General features: G+C 41.5%; 2 protein-coding genes across 2 annotated transcripts; one reads left to right on the top strand and one right to left on the bottom strand.

The window, feature by feature from the left end:
- The first annotated feature begins 691 nt into the window (after positions 1-691).
- calcoco2 (calcium binding and coiled-coil domain 2) lies at positions 692-11460 on the top strand. Its single transcript, XM_063221705.1, has 14 exons — positions 692-801; positions 1265-1453; positions 2110-2212; positions 2903-3060; positions 3335-3460; positions 4141-4290; positions 4944-5071; positions 5949-6018; positions 6468-6632; positions 6949-7173; positions 7775-7870; positions 8314-8488; positions 8999-9018; positions 9851-11460. Exons 1-14 carry the CDS (start codon positions 781-783, stop codon positions 10010-10012), a joined length of 1788 nt encoding a protein of 595 aa, XP_063077775.1. The 5' UTR covers positions 692-780; the 3' UTR covers positions 10013-11460.
- On the bottom strand, positions 10827-16276 carry snf8 (SNF8 subunit of ESCRT-II). Its single transcript, XM_063221707.1, has 8 exons — positions 15916-16276; positions 14757-14807; positions 14502-14640; positions 13879-13983; positions 13132-13204; positions 12275-12416; positions 11964-12038; positions 10827-11645 (listed from the first exon to the last, which is right to left on the bottom strand). Exons 1-8 carry the CDS (start codon positions 15964-15966, stop codon positions 11508-11510), a joined length of 774 nt encoding a protein of 257 aa, XP_063077777.1. The 5' UTR covers positions 15967-16276; the 3' UTR covers positions 10827-11507.
- Between the last annotated feature and the right edge of the window lie 555 nt (positions 16277-16831).

Here is a 16831-nt window from a genome sequence, read left to right as displayed (position 1 = left end):
GGAATCTAATGGTATGGGGAGCCTTGTCATGGTAAAGTTTGGGAGCCCCTGCTCTTAAAAAGTGTTGTCACTTGTCAGTGCTGTGCAGAGAACTTTTGTGGGGAGGAGGCAAATTATTTTTGAAAAGGGCACATGAAGCAAAGTTAACAAACAACAGGTCAACTGTATTTAAAACTAACATAAATACTAATTAAATATTTCAGCAAATATTCACATTGTCACTAGCTAAGCTAAAACAAAACAGCCCCTCAAAAAAAAGCACTTTGGGCATCTAAGAGCAAAAGGGCAGGGGTCAGAGCTCCTGTAGTTCCCCTTCTTTCCACGTGCATTGGAACAAGTGCATGGGATTTCCCTTTTAATTTTACACTAAGGACAGCCAGTCAGGTGGATGCTATCCAAGTCAGTTAGTTTCAAAATGCAACTTTCTAAACGGTGACCACTCCTGCTATTTACCTACTTAGGCCTCCTTGAGGTTTTCCAGTATTTGGTAGCTGATCATTTAAAAAAAAAATAAAAAAAAATTACGTTACTGTTTACTTTTGAGGGAGATGACAAATGACCTGACAGCTGTTTTTGTGGTTGCGCGCACCCATTTGGACATTGGATATTAACGCGTGATTGCCATGGCACGACTGGGTGTTGTAGTCTGTATATCAAGTGCGGATCCATGGATAGAATTGCTGTGACGCACTGCATTACCCAGAGGGCAAAGTAGCCCTATTGCACAGCAAGTTTTCGTAACATAACTATTGAATTTCTGATCTCACCAGGCTGGTGTTGATGGACTTCTGTCCGTACACAGTGAGTACTCTGCCTCTGCGTAATTTTCTTACTACTGATTTAGCCACGCTTTGCCGTGAGAAATATACCGTATGAACCTATTCATTTCAGCAAATAGTAGCCTTGTTTACAAAGACCTGTCATATTGCAGGACATTTCTCAGGAAGAGAAAGTGAAACCACAAGTTTTGTCAGCTTGGCAAACAAAAAATATATACCATGCCAGCTTGTTCAGTTTCAGGTCCATATTTACTGAATAGCTAACCAGCCTATACATTGACGAATAGGAAGGATGTTAATTTACACTTCTTGTTTGAAAATTTGGAATATTTTACTTTCGCTTCTGATGCCTTAGTTGAGACATTACAGGAGGGGCATTTTAAAAATGGAATAACCTTCGTTTTATAGAGCAGCTATGGTGTCTGGGTGTATGTGTGTTATTGTAATCTTCGTAATACTTTCTTTTTTGTTTTTGTGCAATGTAGTCCACAAACATGAGCGACAGTCTAGACCCCCCGACGTTGCTTACGGAAATGGAGTCGTCAACAGCCTTCTCTCAGGTCGTCTTTGTCGACGTTCCCCGCTCTTATCCGACCAGCACAAGTGTCACCTGTTCTTACACTCTGACCGCAGCCCTGCAACCTCATCCCAGAGACTGGATCGGACTGTTCAGAGTGAGTCTTGCCAACATGTTGGGCAACTTCGATTTGTGACGTCCATCTTGAAAGAAAAAAGAAACCCTCGAGTGACTCAAGATCTATGATAATCAGGGTAATATAAATATAAGGGGCTGGCGCATCGCGCGCAAGTTGCTAAAGCGCGCAAGTAATATTCTCACGGTGGCACTTGTTCTTCTTGTCATGCTGGTGTGAGTGTCATTTAACCAATATGGCTTTTTTTTAAAAATGAGCAATGCAGGTACATAGTAAACACAAACACCCTTTTTTATTATTATTAATATGACTAAGGTGCATCAGTAAAACAAAAACTCTCATGGATTTGCATCCACATTCAGCACACATTCCACTCAATACTTCCTTGCATTCTTCACATTGGGACTCTACTCTGTGAAATTGGAACTGGTAATGATACACAGAACAACTTTTAGAGAAATGTTGCTTGGCAGAATCATGGTTGGTTCATTGGCATTCATTTACTGATGGAATATTGAAAAAAAAAACAGTGGCCAGCTGCTAAACACAATTTTTCTGATAAAAAATGTTGTGATATACAATCTAAACAGCATCTTATAGTATAGTTGTCCAGACACATAGCTCAAAAAGTTGCCCTGTGTATGATCACCTTTTGTGACTGTGCATGCTGTGTACAGGTGGGATGGAACACCACTCAGAGCTACCACACCTTTGTGTGGGTGGAACCCTGTCTGGACCGATTAGGACCGGAACCTGTGACAAAGCAAGTGGTCTTCAACGGTAAATGGACACATTATCATTATCATGTACTACACCAAGCTATAACTCAAATACTCTACAAATTATTATGTTATTCTGGGAGGTCATGTGAGTCTACACGGGTCCGTGTAACGCTTTGCAGTGCTTTGATGCTTTTTCTGAATTCACATGAAAAAGATGAAAAATAGGTTCAAAACTCAATTTTCCAGACAAGCGTTACACGGACCTACAGACAATGCGTACAAATGTGCTGTATATGATCATGGCAAAAACGGATAATGAAATCATATTTAAAACAGTATGAAATGTTGGCAACAGTATGTAGATCAAATGAAAAACATAAACTAAATTATGTTTCACCATGCAAACATCCTGCCTGTACACAGTAAAAACTGCAGTGTTAATGCAACACTGACAGAGTTGATTTAACACATTCTAGAGTTTATTTGGTCCCTGAATACTCTTTAAGTGTTGAATTAACACTGCATTTTTTTCTGTGTAATCTTTTTGACAGTGAAATCAGTATTCCATGTTGCCTTAATCTCTGGTGATTTGGTATCAGAGCCATCTAAATGATTACTATCTGATTACTACTGAGATTGATATTTTGTATATGACCACTGTTTATTCATTTATATAGCATTATTACAATTTATCCACATTATTCATGTGACTTAATTGATATTCATGGTGTTTTCCTCCCGGCTGTAGACTACTACCTTCCCAAGGACGATGGGGATTACCAGTTCTGCTATGTGGATAACAAGGGGCAGGTGAGAGGGGCCAGCACCCCCTTCTCCTTCCAGAACCCCCGGGACGACCTGCTGTACACCAGCCTGGAGAACGACCTCTTGGTCATCTCTACAAAGGTTTGTGTTACAATCTGTTGCAGTCATATGCTAGGGCAGTCATGGCAAAGCGGTTAGAGTGCCAAACTTGTAGCCGAATATAGTTGCCGGTTCGATTCCCAGCCCACCAGGTTGGTGGGAAGAGTGAGTAACCAGCACACTCTCACCCATCTTCCTCCATGATGCACTCTGCCAGTTTATTTGAAGACTAAAATAAGTATCATGTTGTTATGAGTGCTGGCCAGTCCATCACAGTGCCTGATACTACACACGTGTGACTGACTGACTTTTGCAGGAGCAGACGGAGCAGATGGAGAGAGAGAAGACGGAGCTGCGGCAGGAGGTGGAGCAGCTCAAAGAGGCCAAACAAATCCTGAAGGACGAGCTCGATGGAAGACTCCGAGAGATCCTCAGCCTCAGGGTAAGTGATTGAAATCACACAAGGGGTGCATTCCAATATGCAGACTTGCGTCCTCCACTTGTGCTTGTGGCCTCGTACCAGGAAGAAATTAGTTGTGATGACATTGCCGACAACAACATTGTATTTCAATATCTCGCAAAAGCTCAATTGTAAAGTAATTTTCTAATTTGCGAACTGGATGGCGAATGAAGAACAGTCCCCCAAATTTTTTTAAGCACAAGTGGAGGAAGGGAGTCCACATATTGGAATGCACACAGGAGGAGATGTTGTTGACCTCCTTGTGTGCGCACATACAGAAAACTTGGCGAATGATGGGTAGTATGGGAACTTAAGTAGCTGTTTGGCCTTTGTTGCTTGCTGGGGATTTTCCCTTATCCACTTGGCAACATTGGGGTTGGCTGGTTGTTGGGTTTTTTTTTTCAGGAGGATTTCTGACTGTAAAATCAACAGTAAGATTACCCCCACTGAATCTGGAGTATGTTTTCCATTTTTTGGCACTGATTTTTATGGGAATAGAGTATTATTGCTGCAATAACAAAAAGATAACCCCTACACATTTCTTTTTCCTAAATCATTACACTTGTGATGGTACACCATTATCGGTCAATCTGGTTGTGTAACGACAATGTTGGTTGTTTTCATGGTGGGTGTTTTAATACTGCTACGTACTTCTTAATCAGACGACAATTGAAGAGATGAAGAGCCAATCAAGCACAAGCACAGAGGCAAAGCCACCAGCTGATGTGGAGATGGAGCAGTCAGGTCCGGAAGTCATGGAGCAGTCAGGTCCTGAAGTAGACGCAGCATCTGATGTCAAGCAGGCAGAGGAGGTACTTTTTAAAACATTTTTTTGCCGTTTAGTGCCTTAATTGTGAAAGGATGGTGAAGATGTGACAGGAAAGGGGACGGGGAAAGAGAAATAGGGTAGGGTTGGGACATGACCCAGGCCAGACTCAAACCCAGTTCCCCATAAGGTATTGGAGCTCTACACAGCTTGCCACAACACCCCCAGATGAGGGATTTCTTGAACCCTCATGCAGAGCCTCTGTGATAACATTATTGTCACCAAAATGTTAATGACCATAGCTGTATCTCAGATGGTGCACTTGTGCACTTTGGTAGTAATTAATACGCCACGTGCACTGAAACATGAACACTGAAGTGCACAAGTGCCCCATTTGAGATGCAGCACATGTTACTGAAGCCACTCTGTAATGTCCTAGCAATGTTGTTATGATCTACAGTAGTTAAGCCTCTCCAGCAAGTAGTGAATGGGATAGCTGGTGGGACATCTAGCATGAAAGGGCTACATTACTAGCATAAATACTTGGCATAGATGATGCAAACGTGTCGAAGGTGCTTAAATAAATATCCTAATTTAACTGTATCGGGTAGCTATAGTGACACAATGCTCTACCGTGTGGATGCGACAGAATCATCATGTATTAACTTATTTCAATATCTGAAATTTTTACATGTCCAGAGCTTCCCACAGTCCAATGCCCCTCTTGAAGAGAAATATGACAGAGCAGTGCAGAAGATCAATCAACTGAAGAAGCAACGGACGGAGCTCAAAGCAACTACTGAGAACCAACAAGCAGAAATCACACAGTAAGCCTTTTTAAAATATATCTGTAGGGCTTTCCTATCTTTATTTGACAGGACAGTGGAGAACTGACCCGAAATGAGTGAGAGCGATTGGTAAGGACTGAGAAACGACCCAGACAGGACCCAAACCCGGGCCCCTGGCGTAATAGTAGGCTGACAGTGCCTTAGCCATTTGAACCATGGTCAAGGCCAAGTAAGCCTTTTAAAACTTCTTGCAACATGGGTAGCCATGTTTTTCTTACGTGTGATTTTATTCATAACATGTCATGACATGTAAGGATAGACTGGCCGATATATCGGGCCGATATTTGAGTTTCATAAGTGTATTGGCATCGGCTGATTCGCATGTGGTTTGGCCGATCCGCACCCAGCATCATTTACAGACATTTTATTATGCCCATTATTCTGACAGTATGCCCATTAGTTTCTGGAAAAGTGACAATCTGTAAAATTCAGTCACTCACTTTGCAATGAGAATGACGATCTAGCTAGGCTATTTACTGTCACCAGTTAAATAAATATCTATTTTTAACTTGACACCTGGAATATTTGTCATTTTTTTTAACTTTTTTTTACCCTTATCGGCCACAAACATCGGCCATCGGCCAAGGGTGATGGAACAAAATCGGTATGGGTATTGGCCATTAAAAACCTGCATCAGTCGACATGATGACATTGACTATATATAGACATCTCATGGACCACAATGTTGAATCCTTTGGCACCAGTAAATCATATTCATTGACGGATCAATCACTGTTAGAATTTATTGATGACACTTCATGTATCTATAACTTTTTTACTGTTTTTAATTATATATTTTTTAACAATGTTGACTAGGTTGTTGCTGTTTTTATAATGTGTTTTACCTATTCTTAAGGTTAAACTCAAAGCTAAAAGAGATGGAGCAGGACCTCAGCAGACTGAAGGATGACCACCAACTACTTCAGGTTTGTAGAATTGGACAAACGTTGAGAAAGTTGAAAACCCATAAAAATGCCTATGAGTCATGTTTCAGACCAGTATACATTTGGGGAAAAACTTCACACAGTTAAGCTGTCACAGAACATGGAATGGGGTTGTGAAGGTTTAAACTCATTTAAGTGGAAGATAAAAACAAATGACCCTCATTATCAAACATCTTCAAGCCTCCAAAAAAAGGCATACAGTACAGTTATACTCACAACGGTGTTCTGGAATTACAAGATATCGTCATGTACTCATGAATTCAAGAATTCATAAGCAATGAAAAGTTTTTGTGCTCAAAAAAGTCCCAAAAGCAAATATAATGGAATGTAAAAATTGTCTCTGCAGTTAAATAAATCAATAAACCAATCAATCAATAAATCAGAATTGGTCCAACCATCTTACCGCTATGTTTTTGTTTTGTTTTGTCCAGGTGGACCTCCAGAGCAGTCAGAAGGAAAACGAGAAGCTGAGTTGGGACGTCCAGCAGGTGGAGAGCCTGAAGAAGGACCTGGAGGGACTGAGGAAGGAGAATGAGGCTCTGCACACAAGCATGTCAACCCAGACATCACAGAGAGACGGCCAAAGCAGTCTGAAGGTAGAGCTTAGATGCTTTTCACGTATTGAGACCAATGCTTTCCTGTCACTATTTTTGCCGTCACGTTTCAAATGAATAGCATAAAGGTCTGTATTCCAATCAAATGTTTTTGTGATGAACCCAGCCAAGTTAACCCAAAGTTGTCGCTCTCCTTCATTCTGCTGGCAAAACTAAGTCAAATGGCTCTTATATTTATAGCACTACTTGCTGCAGTTTAATCAGACAATTGTTTAATTGCCTGTTCATTTACTTATTGACTTACTTACTGACTTACTTACTTACTGACTGACTACTTTCTTACTTCGTTCCCTCACAGACACAAATGGACACTTTGCTTGTCCAGCTCCAGGAGACGAGGGTCCAGCTGCGGCAGGAGATGCAGGGGGCCAACGAGGCCCGTAGGCGAGCGGACCAAGCCGAACGTGAGGTCCAGAGTCTCAGGACACAGCTGGAGCAGACGGCTGCTGCCACCGCCGCCACTGCTGCTGCTGCCACTGCTGTGCCTGCCAGGGAACCCCAGAACCAGGACAGCGCCTTGGAGGTGAGGTGGCCATTCAAGGGCAGTCGTAGGTGCGGGCCGAAAGGGGCGACATCCAAGAGGGGGCGGAACCATCGCCAAGCCCCACCACCACCACAAAACCCTGCCGCCAAGCGGCATCACCATAGACATTTTAAATAGTTATAACGTCAAAAAGTGTGTAAACGTAACTTACCACACATTTGTAATAATATTAGTGGTTTTGTGCCGATTTCTTTGCCGGAGAGAGGGCAAAGAGCCGGGGTGTGGGAGGGGTAGTTGCCCGGCCGCAACTCAATGTTGGACCGCTACTGTGACCATTGAAAAGACTTGAACTTAAAGATAATTAATATTAACTACTAGGGCTGCTTCTGGTTCTTATTCCTTATCTTACTCCATTTCTTTTCATCGACTACGCTACCAAAATGACCATCAGCTACTGTATGTTGTTTGGCAATGAAGGTTTTACTTACCTACTTAGTAATAATAGTAGGCAGGTATAGGTAGTTAGATCGGTACGTAGATCAATCCCCATTTTCTCAGTCTGCTCTCTCTTTCTTAGTTGATGTCCCAATGTGTGTAGTATTGTACAGTATTCACGTGCATGTGCTCTTCCTACCCATAGACTAAACTCAAGGATGCTCTGAGGACTATTGATGACCAGTCCGTCATAATAGATCTGGCAAAAGAAGAACAGGAAGAACTTACCAAGAAAAATCAGGTGACATGCAGAAACTTACTTAAAATACTTTGTAGCAAAATAAAAGTGTGTTTTTCTCTTTTATATTTACTAACCATTAACTATGATTTCACAATTTGTTTTATTATCTGTAGTCACATTATCAGCATAGCAACCAATATAGCCATGCTACTGCCTGCATAAATGCCGGGTATCAGGCTGCCATAGTGGCGGCGGATGTGCAGAGGAGAATAATAACTTGACAATAGGCCCTGCCGTGGCCAACCGGTAGGGCACTCGTGTGCCATGCGACTGACCCGGGTTCGATTCTCGGCCCGGGTCCTTTGCCCACCCCTTCCCGTCTCTCCCGATTCGCTTCCTGTCCACCTCTCACACTGTCCTATCCAATCAAATAAAGTCGAAAAAGACCCCCCCCCCATTTAAAAAACAGAATAATAATAATATGCCAACTTGTCATTCTCCAGGAGCTGGAGGCTGAGATCACTCTGCTGAGAGGAGAGCTAACTCGTGCCAAAGCAGTCGCTACGCCAGCACCTGCCACCCCGGACCCTACGCTGTACCCCTTCCCCTCTTTCACAGCCGCCGCCACTGATGGCGGACAGGACTCCCTCATCTTTGGGAATCCTTACAATCCTTCAGGTAAGAGCTTGTTCATCTCTCCTTGAGAGATTTAATGTCTTTGCACATTGTTCCTGTCGGATAAAATCACTAGAATATATTCCAGAATGTATGGCTCAGTGGCCAATACTTGCAAGTTAACTCAGAGGAAGTAATGAACTTCATTTAAGTGTTCACCTTTTCCTTGTGAACAATTAAAGTACGCAACTATCTGCAAATAAGTACCATAGATATGCGTAAATGTGTGATACAAGGCATTGATGTGCTTTGAGGCACCTTGATTTTATTTAAGTAGGCTAGTAGCCTAAGTATCTCTACTCTACAAGGAGGCTTACAACTCAATCTTGAGTTTAACATTTTTGAGTTTGTCAGTTCATCCCCCTCCCATCCTGTAACTACCATGGAACATTATTTCATCAACATCCTATTTGCATTGATGGATATTTTGTTCACCATTTGTTGCTTTTCAGTTAAGAACTATTATGATCATTCCTCATGTATCTTTCTGAACTATTCTTCTCTCCAAAACAGAAGGTGCCTGTGAGGACAAGGTATGAATACTCAAATCCTTTCTCTCTCTTTAATCTCTTGTTTGTTTTGCCGACTGCACAACATTCCACATGATGATACTGATGCCATTAGGTAGAGGTCAAACTGCTTTATCTTGTCCATTTCTGGTCCTCCCTTCCTCTTGCCTGTGTTGCCCCACCTCCATGGAGAAAACAATACAGGGGTGCGTTTCTAGAAAGCATAGTTGTTAGCCAGTTAGCAATTTGGGAAGTTTCCAATGGGAAATTACATTGCAAACAACAAAGTACTCTAGCTAATATAGTAAGCAACTATAGCTTTGAGAAATGGACCCCAGTATTGTATTTCTTGAAGGCGTAGTTGCTAACCAGTTAGCAACCTGGGTACTAACATTGTAGCCTGACTCGGGCAGCCATTGTTGGCTTATTATTTCCCTTCTCCACTTTTAAACCTTGACTACTTCACATCTCTGAAAAACATGTGATCCTGATTGGATATTGCTCTGGGAGCAGGGTGAATCCGAAGCTCCGCCAGACCATCGCGTGGGCATGAGCGCATGAACATGAGCGGACATACAGAAGGGTCTCGTGAGAGTCGAGCTACTACATTTGGGCATGGGGACACAAGCTCAGGCTTTATCAACGTGCAACTGGCCACCTTTGAGTAGCATCCATAGTATTCAAAGGCAAAAACACCCGATGAATCAAAGGCATAGGTCCTACTACTGAAGTTGTGTCACAAAAGTCCAACCTAGCCTGGCGGTTTCTCACAATGCTCAAATCTCATGCATACCATCAACTGGCACAGTGGACTACTACTTAACATCTCGTCTTGTGTTTTGTAATGATTCTTCAGATCCCCACGTGCCAGCATTGCCTCATAGCCTTCCCTGGCCTCAGCAGAGAGGACCTGACCCAACACGAGGAGAGCCACAAGGTGTGCCCCATGTGCACCCTCATCTGTGACGACTTGGATCAGCAGCAGTTTGAAGATCACGTCTACATGCATGACCTCTAAGGACAGTAGGTAGAGGTCATGTGTACATGCACTGCCTATAGGACTGCTGTAGATTATATACGGGTCAATGACGTTTTAGGAATGGCACACGTCAGGGTGGTGCAAGTTACCACAGCTAATGCCACTATTGTATGTTTTTTTTTTTTTTTTTGCAAAAAAATAATTACTTCACCAATTACTACTATAATTACTATACTACTAAATTACTTACTATAATTTACCAATTACTAATTAATTTTTGAGCATTAGCTGCGGTTGTACCATCTGGTGTCAGAGCCTGACACCATAATTGACCCATACAGTAGGTGCAATACCCAAAATACTCTGCAGGTCTGGGGGGATAGTGGTTGTTGTTTGTATCTGACATAGGCACTGGAAATGGTTAATTACTTTGATAGTCAGTAATTTGCCTCTGCATTAATGCAATCTGCATTATTTTGTTGGGAGTTTGTCCAAGTCTTTGAATTTTAACCAAAAAAGAAAAAGTGCGTAATTTTAAGGACACATATTATTTTTATTTTTGATGTCAAGAGTTGTTATTTTCTTTAAAAAATCTGTGTCTTTTGAAATTCATGCACCTCTTGCTTGCACTGTATAAGCTTAATATTTTAAGAAGTAACTGGAATATGCCGTAGCACTTTAGCCACGCAACACAGAGGAAACGGTTGGTGACCGTTGTAATGTTGTGTAAGAACATTATATGGTACATTTCTGACAATCTGACCTGCTGTGTTTTCTCTGATCTGATAAAAGTCTAAACTCAGTAAAAGTTTCTGACCCTGTTGCAATGTCCTGACAATAAGGAATCCACAAATAAAGCTTAACATCATTTATTTATCTAAAAAGGCTTTTTTGTCATATTTACAAAGAAAGAACTGCATAATCAGTATCATACATAGACATGAAAACTTACAGTGCGCTTCATTTTCACATATATTGACACCTTTGGGGATTTTGATGTCTTGAGGTAAACTCAAGTCAATAACTCAAGAATTTCAATACCTCAAGTCAAGCCTCATCTCAAACAATTTCACTTCTTTCGTGCTGTTAATGTACAGCCAATGCAGTACAAAACATATTCAAAATCCATTATTCTTATCTTACAGATAACCAACTTAGAATTCTGAACACGAGGTGGTGAAAAAATCTGCATCTTCTCCAAGGGTCTTAGTGGGTCACTCAAACTCATTTTGTAACCTCGCGTCCTCTCCTTATGGTAGTGGCCTCGTGATGCAAGGCAAGACATTATTGACAATAGAGGTTTTATTCAATATCTCGTGAAAGCGCAATTCAAACGTCATTCTCTGATTTACAATCGGGATGTTGAGAGGGGAAAAGTCCCTGAAAAGTTGTTGTGGCTAGGCTGACAGTGGAGAAACTGTCTCCACGGAAGCGGGGTGTCAGCAAAGCACGAGGCCACAAGCAAAAAAAAGGAGAGGATGCGAGGTTTGACATTGAGCTGGACCCATAGTGTTACCATAGTCTTGAACTGCATTTAAGGCGTCATCTGATTGGCTTCCTCTGGTGTGACGTCACGGGAGGTGAGTTCCGAAAAGAGAGCTGGTAGCCAATATTGAGGCTCCCCCTCTGCTTGGGAATCCAGCCATGCCAAGCCCTCCTTCAGGAGATGGTCCTGAAAGATGAATGTTCACATAATACAGTAGTAACTTAAACTGAAACTTTCAAATAAATGTGATTTCGCACACCATTAGAATTCAGTGGTCAGTGTAAGGTTGAAAGTCATTCATTGCACTACTAAGACTATTATTTAAAATGGTAATGCACAACATTAAGATTCAAGAATCAAAAAGCTTTATCAAGATTGTATGTCCTGGATGCTCCTGTATGCATGTGAAATGAATAATGTGGATGCCGATGGCACAAGTCACACTTGTAGTGTAAGCTATAAGAAATGACATTACATTTGAACAAGGACGCAAATTTCACTCACCAGAACATGGCTTGCTCTCTCTCGTTCCCAATTCAAACTCTCTTTGATCTCGCTTATGGAGACGTAGCCCTTTTTCTACAAACACAAATGGAAACAGTTACAAAAACATATTTCGTAGAATAACCTGGGCATCTTTCTAGAGACCACCAGATTCACAACAGTCTAGGACTAAACCAGGTTTATTACATTAATCGTCAAAATCCGTGCGTAACTTTTCGAGTTATCCTGCTGAAAGACAAACAAAAAAACAAACCAATGCGACTGAAAACATAACCTCCTTGGCGGATGTGATAATAATCGCTTCATATTACCTCTGCCAGCTGCAGTACTACTGTGTGGTCCATGTTGAGTTCTGCCGGTACCGACTGGACCAGGTAGGAGCCTCCTACAGGAATCATCCCAAATCCATTCCCCATAGCCTTCAGCTTCTTAATGGCACGCACCAGGTCATCCCTACAGCAGGCAGAGTGGCATTAAGTCATGTTTTATAAGCAGGGCTCTGAATAAAATAATCACCAACCAAAATGGCTAGAAGATGTTAATCTTCAGAATGGCAAGTAAGCTTTCTTTTCTACCAGCCAAACTGAATTTTCACCAGCATTTTGCCGGTTGGTGGGTATTAATTTAGAGCCCAAATTTATAAGCCTTCATAACCATAAAGAAAACATTTGATGTGTTACATTGAGGCTTTTATGGAACCCTGTTGTTGTTGTAGTATCCTTGTAGAACCCTGGTGTTGTTGTAGTATCCTTGTCTTTGACTAAAAAGTGGCAATCAAACAAAACTGTAGAGTATTCTTGTTCCCTTTCTGGAGGCAAGAGGCCCAAAATACAGTGTAAAGAGTTTGTGCAGCTGTGTTTTTAAATATAAATAATATATGCATGCCTTTCCGTTCACCCCATTTATTTGTTCCCTGGCAACATTATCAAGACCAAGTTTTTATATTAAAAACACATTGTTGTTATGGTTTAATTTAATAGAAACCCTAACACCTTTACGTAAATATGGCTGACGTAACAATGACACATAACAGTGAAATGCTTCCTTAGCCTGACGAGCCTGCCCATCTCTACTCCTTCCATCAGCTACAAAGTAGAGAGGGTCGGGCGTCTAGTCAGGCTGAAGCTTCCTACACCCGGCACAAAATAGCTTGTCTGATAACACTCACTGGCTGACATCCTGGCCGTACTTCCCCCTTCCCTTCAGCACGCGGTGATGGAGCTCATCCAAGGTGATAAGGCCTGCACAACAGTAACAACAACAAAGTGGCAAGAATGCCTCTTTAAAACAATGGCTGCTCACATGAGTCAGAGACATAGCTCAGGAATGTCAAGAATGTGCTTTCGAGGCAACCTACAAAATAGAGAGTCTGAAATGTGTTGCTGTTTGAGAGTTTAATATCATGCCGTCAATGAAGATGCGAAGAGTTCAGATGCAAAACCCCCTAAGCGCCTTTTCAGAAAATAATCTTAATTCATTTTTATTTAATACAAAGCTATAAAAAATGCATATTCTATATTTTATTTATGTAATATAACTATTTATATGTATTATCAAGTACATAAATGTAAACCAAACCAACAACAGGGTTCTCTAAAAATATAGACGTGCAGGTCTTCAGAAATGGAGTTAGGGGGTTTTGCATCTGAACTCTTCATGCACTTTTGTGATGTGAAATTGTAGGGATTGGCATTAAATCATGCATACAGTGTGCTTTCAAGGCAACCAACTATACTCATCTGAGAAGTTTTGATAGTTGAATATCATGCTATACAACCAGTTAAATACCAGTTCAACATATGCATATAACATTATATAATAACTGAGAGTTTATTACCATTTCCAAAGATGAACTACTGTGTTGTGTAACTACTGTGTTTTTTAATGGCAATAAAATATATCACCGAAGACTTACCACCATTTCTGTGCTTCAGAGCAAGACAAACTTCAATAATCTGCACACCAAGTTCATAGTAGAAGTCTCCAACTCCAAGCATTTCTGACCAGAACCCTTTACCCGCTGTTGAACACAATACACACTTTTGCTTTATTGATATAATTGTTTCAGTTTCTATGTAATTATTTTTGAGGAAATCATATACTCATACAAGCCAGAGTGAGCTAAACCATGAACATTCTTTAAAAGGATGTGAATATCATAAACTCATACAAGCCACTGCTTTAAAGTCAGGCCTGTACCAGCTAAGGCAGTGGTTCCCAAACTTTTTCTGCTGGGACCCCGTTTTGGTCCTAAAAATATTGTATATTTGTGGCCTGCCCACCCACCCCAATATTCCATATAATATTGCTAAACTAAATTTAGCAACAAAGACATGTGTTACAATTCAAGTGAATAATTGTACTAACCAATTTATTTATTTATGAAAGCATATACACTATTCAAGGTTTTTTAACTCTTCTCCATGACCCCCCTATAGTACTTCTGCAACTCCACCTAGGGGTTTTAACCACCAGTTTGGGAACCGCTGAGCTAAGGTATTCAATGTGTTTTGAAGGTAATGCTATATAGAGTCATACAGGCCAGGGGGTCGACGCCGATGGTGGCGCACATTTCCTGAAACTGCAGGCGGAACTGGGAGTTCTTCCGGATCTCCTGTTTGTGCTTGCTGGCAAACTCCTCCAAGTGGGTCTTGAATGTTTCCAATTGTTTGGACATCTGGAGGAAGTGCAGTGGTTTATGAGCTGGGACTGATGGGATACCGCTGATAAGGAACAACAGATTGCTATTGGAATTATTATGCCTACGGCCCTGCTGCTGTGTTTCAAGCTTACCTGTACAATCTGATCTTCAGCCAGAACGGTGCCTCTTTCTTTGTACTTGGCCTGAGTGAGTAGAAGTGCACTGATGAGGTTTCTGGTGAAATAAGGCTCAACTATTCACGTGTTTTATTTTCCCAAGACGTAAGAGAGTACAACTGTATGATATTATAAACCAGAGCAATCAGAGTTGGCATCATGGTAACCTGCCCCCCAAGCCTGATGCATGTGAGTTTGTTTTGGCGTCACCCTCTGGAGACCCCAAAAACTGCAGGTGATCACACAGACAGACACGGACATGGGAATTCCTGTCCCAACCCCTTCCTAAGGCCAGATTTGACAAGGTGCGCGGGTTTGGTTTGTGGTGAAATAAAAACTGTTCTTCACCATACCTTAAAATGTAACCAAAACAAGTCGTTTTTGAGCGAGCGTAATGATTGTACGTTCATTAAGTAAGGGTTAACGTTCGGCGAGAAGGTCGCTACCGTGGAATAGCAGCACGACAGAGAGAATCTTTAGACCCCGACGCGGAGCGGAGGGGTCTTGTTCTCTCTGAAGTGCTGCTATTCCACAAAGCGACCGACTCGCCGAAAGTTAACCCGCTTATTATATGGATATACTTAAATGATTCACACATGCGGGGACATTTCTTTAGACATATTTAATGTTAAGATTGTTGCTGCGCAAAACAAAACATTGCCGTTGTGGAACACCGCTAGGCAACAGCTAGGTAGGCTAGCCAGGACAACAGGTGTTGTCTATCACAGCAGCTGATTAGAGTGACAAAAGACCGGACCCCCTGCGGAGTGATATGAAACATTCGCTTTAGCCACTGACTTGTATACAAGCCAGTGGCTTTAGCAGTGAACGTCTTGTTGCCATTGACAGCGGTAGCCAGGACAACGGGTGCTGTCTATCACAGCAGCTGATTAGTCTTGTTGAAAAGTCGCTTTAGCAGTGAAAAGTCTTGTTGCCATTGACAGCGGTCTGTTATAGACCAACCCGTCCGTTATCGAAAAATAACAGACGTCCGAACGTTGGGGAGCCCCGTTGAAATGAATGGAGCATTCGACAGATGACGTCACAACCATATAATAATAGCCTATAATTAATCCCCCACACACCAACACCAATAGATGTTTTATAATAAACAGAACACAATACAGGTTCATACCTCTGCCAGCTTCTTTTTGGCAATGGCCCCCGCACCGACACCTCTCCTCATTTTGACTCAGTTGTGTTGCAAAACGCTCCAGGCAGAAGACACTTCACTCAGTGTTTTGATTCAGACTGTATTCCACGATATTATGCTGATGTTCCTTGTGTTGTTGTTGACGAATATAATGCCTGCGCAGTAGCTTTGCCACCTGTTCAATTACTTATTTACTCATTTAGATAAATACAAGTGATATGTTCTGACCATTCCACAATGACTATCCTATTCTTACATGTTTTATTTGTTGTTGCTCACACAAGTCCGCAAAACAACTTATGCACACCAGGAAGTGAATTCCTGCGTTCTTCTTCGGCTCTAATGTGAGTAGACGAAGGCGCACGACAAGACGCGCACGATATTGCCATCTACGGTGTTGGAATGGAAATAGAGTGGAGTGCCCCCACCCCCCCCCACCCCCTACTTTTAAAGGTACAGCCACAGATTGTTTTATTGGTAGCCTTGTGGTGATTGTTGATATAAAACAAAGCCAAAATTCATGTTTACCTATAACATTACGGAACTGAAAACACATTTCAAAAGGTGGCATTCTTATTTTTATTGTACTTTTATTTCTATTTTATTTTTGCATTTTAATTACTCTACTATTGTTAATTCACTGAAGCTTTGTTATACTTTCCCTACTGTTATGTATTTGTTTTGATTGTAAAGTGTCCTTGGGTATTTTGAAAGGCGATCAAAAATAAAATGTTTTATTATTATTATTATTATTATTATTATTATTATTGCGGAAAGTGTGTGGCTATAGCCAAAAGCAATCATGTGCCCTGCCCCATTTGCAGTCATGACGCACTCTTGCATTGCTTTAAACGGCTAAAAAAATAACTTTTGGTCAACACAAAAGGACCCAAGAACA

The sequence above is a fragment of the Engraulis encrasicolus genome, chromosome 17 (assembly GCF_034702125.1).
Source record: "Engraulis encrasicolus isolate BLACKSEA-1 chromosome 17, IST_EnEncr_1.0, whole genome shotgun sequence".
Lineage (NCBI taxonomy): Eukaryota > Metazoa > Chordata > Actinopteri > Clupeiformes > Engraulidae > Engraulis > Engraulis encrasicolus.
The sequence above is the reverse complement of the archived record's forward strand: the minus strand, read 5'-3'. Positions and strand labels throughout refer to the sequence as shown.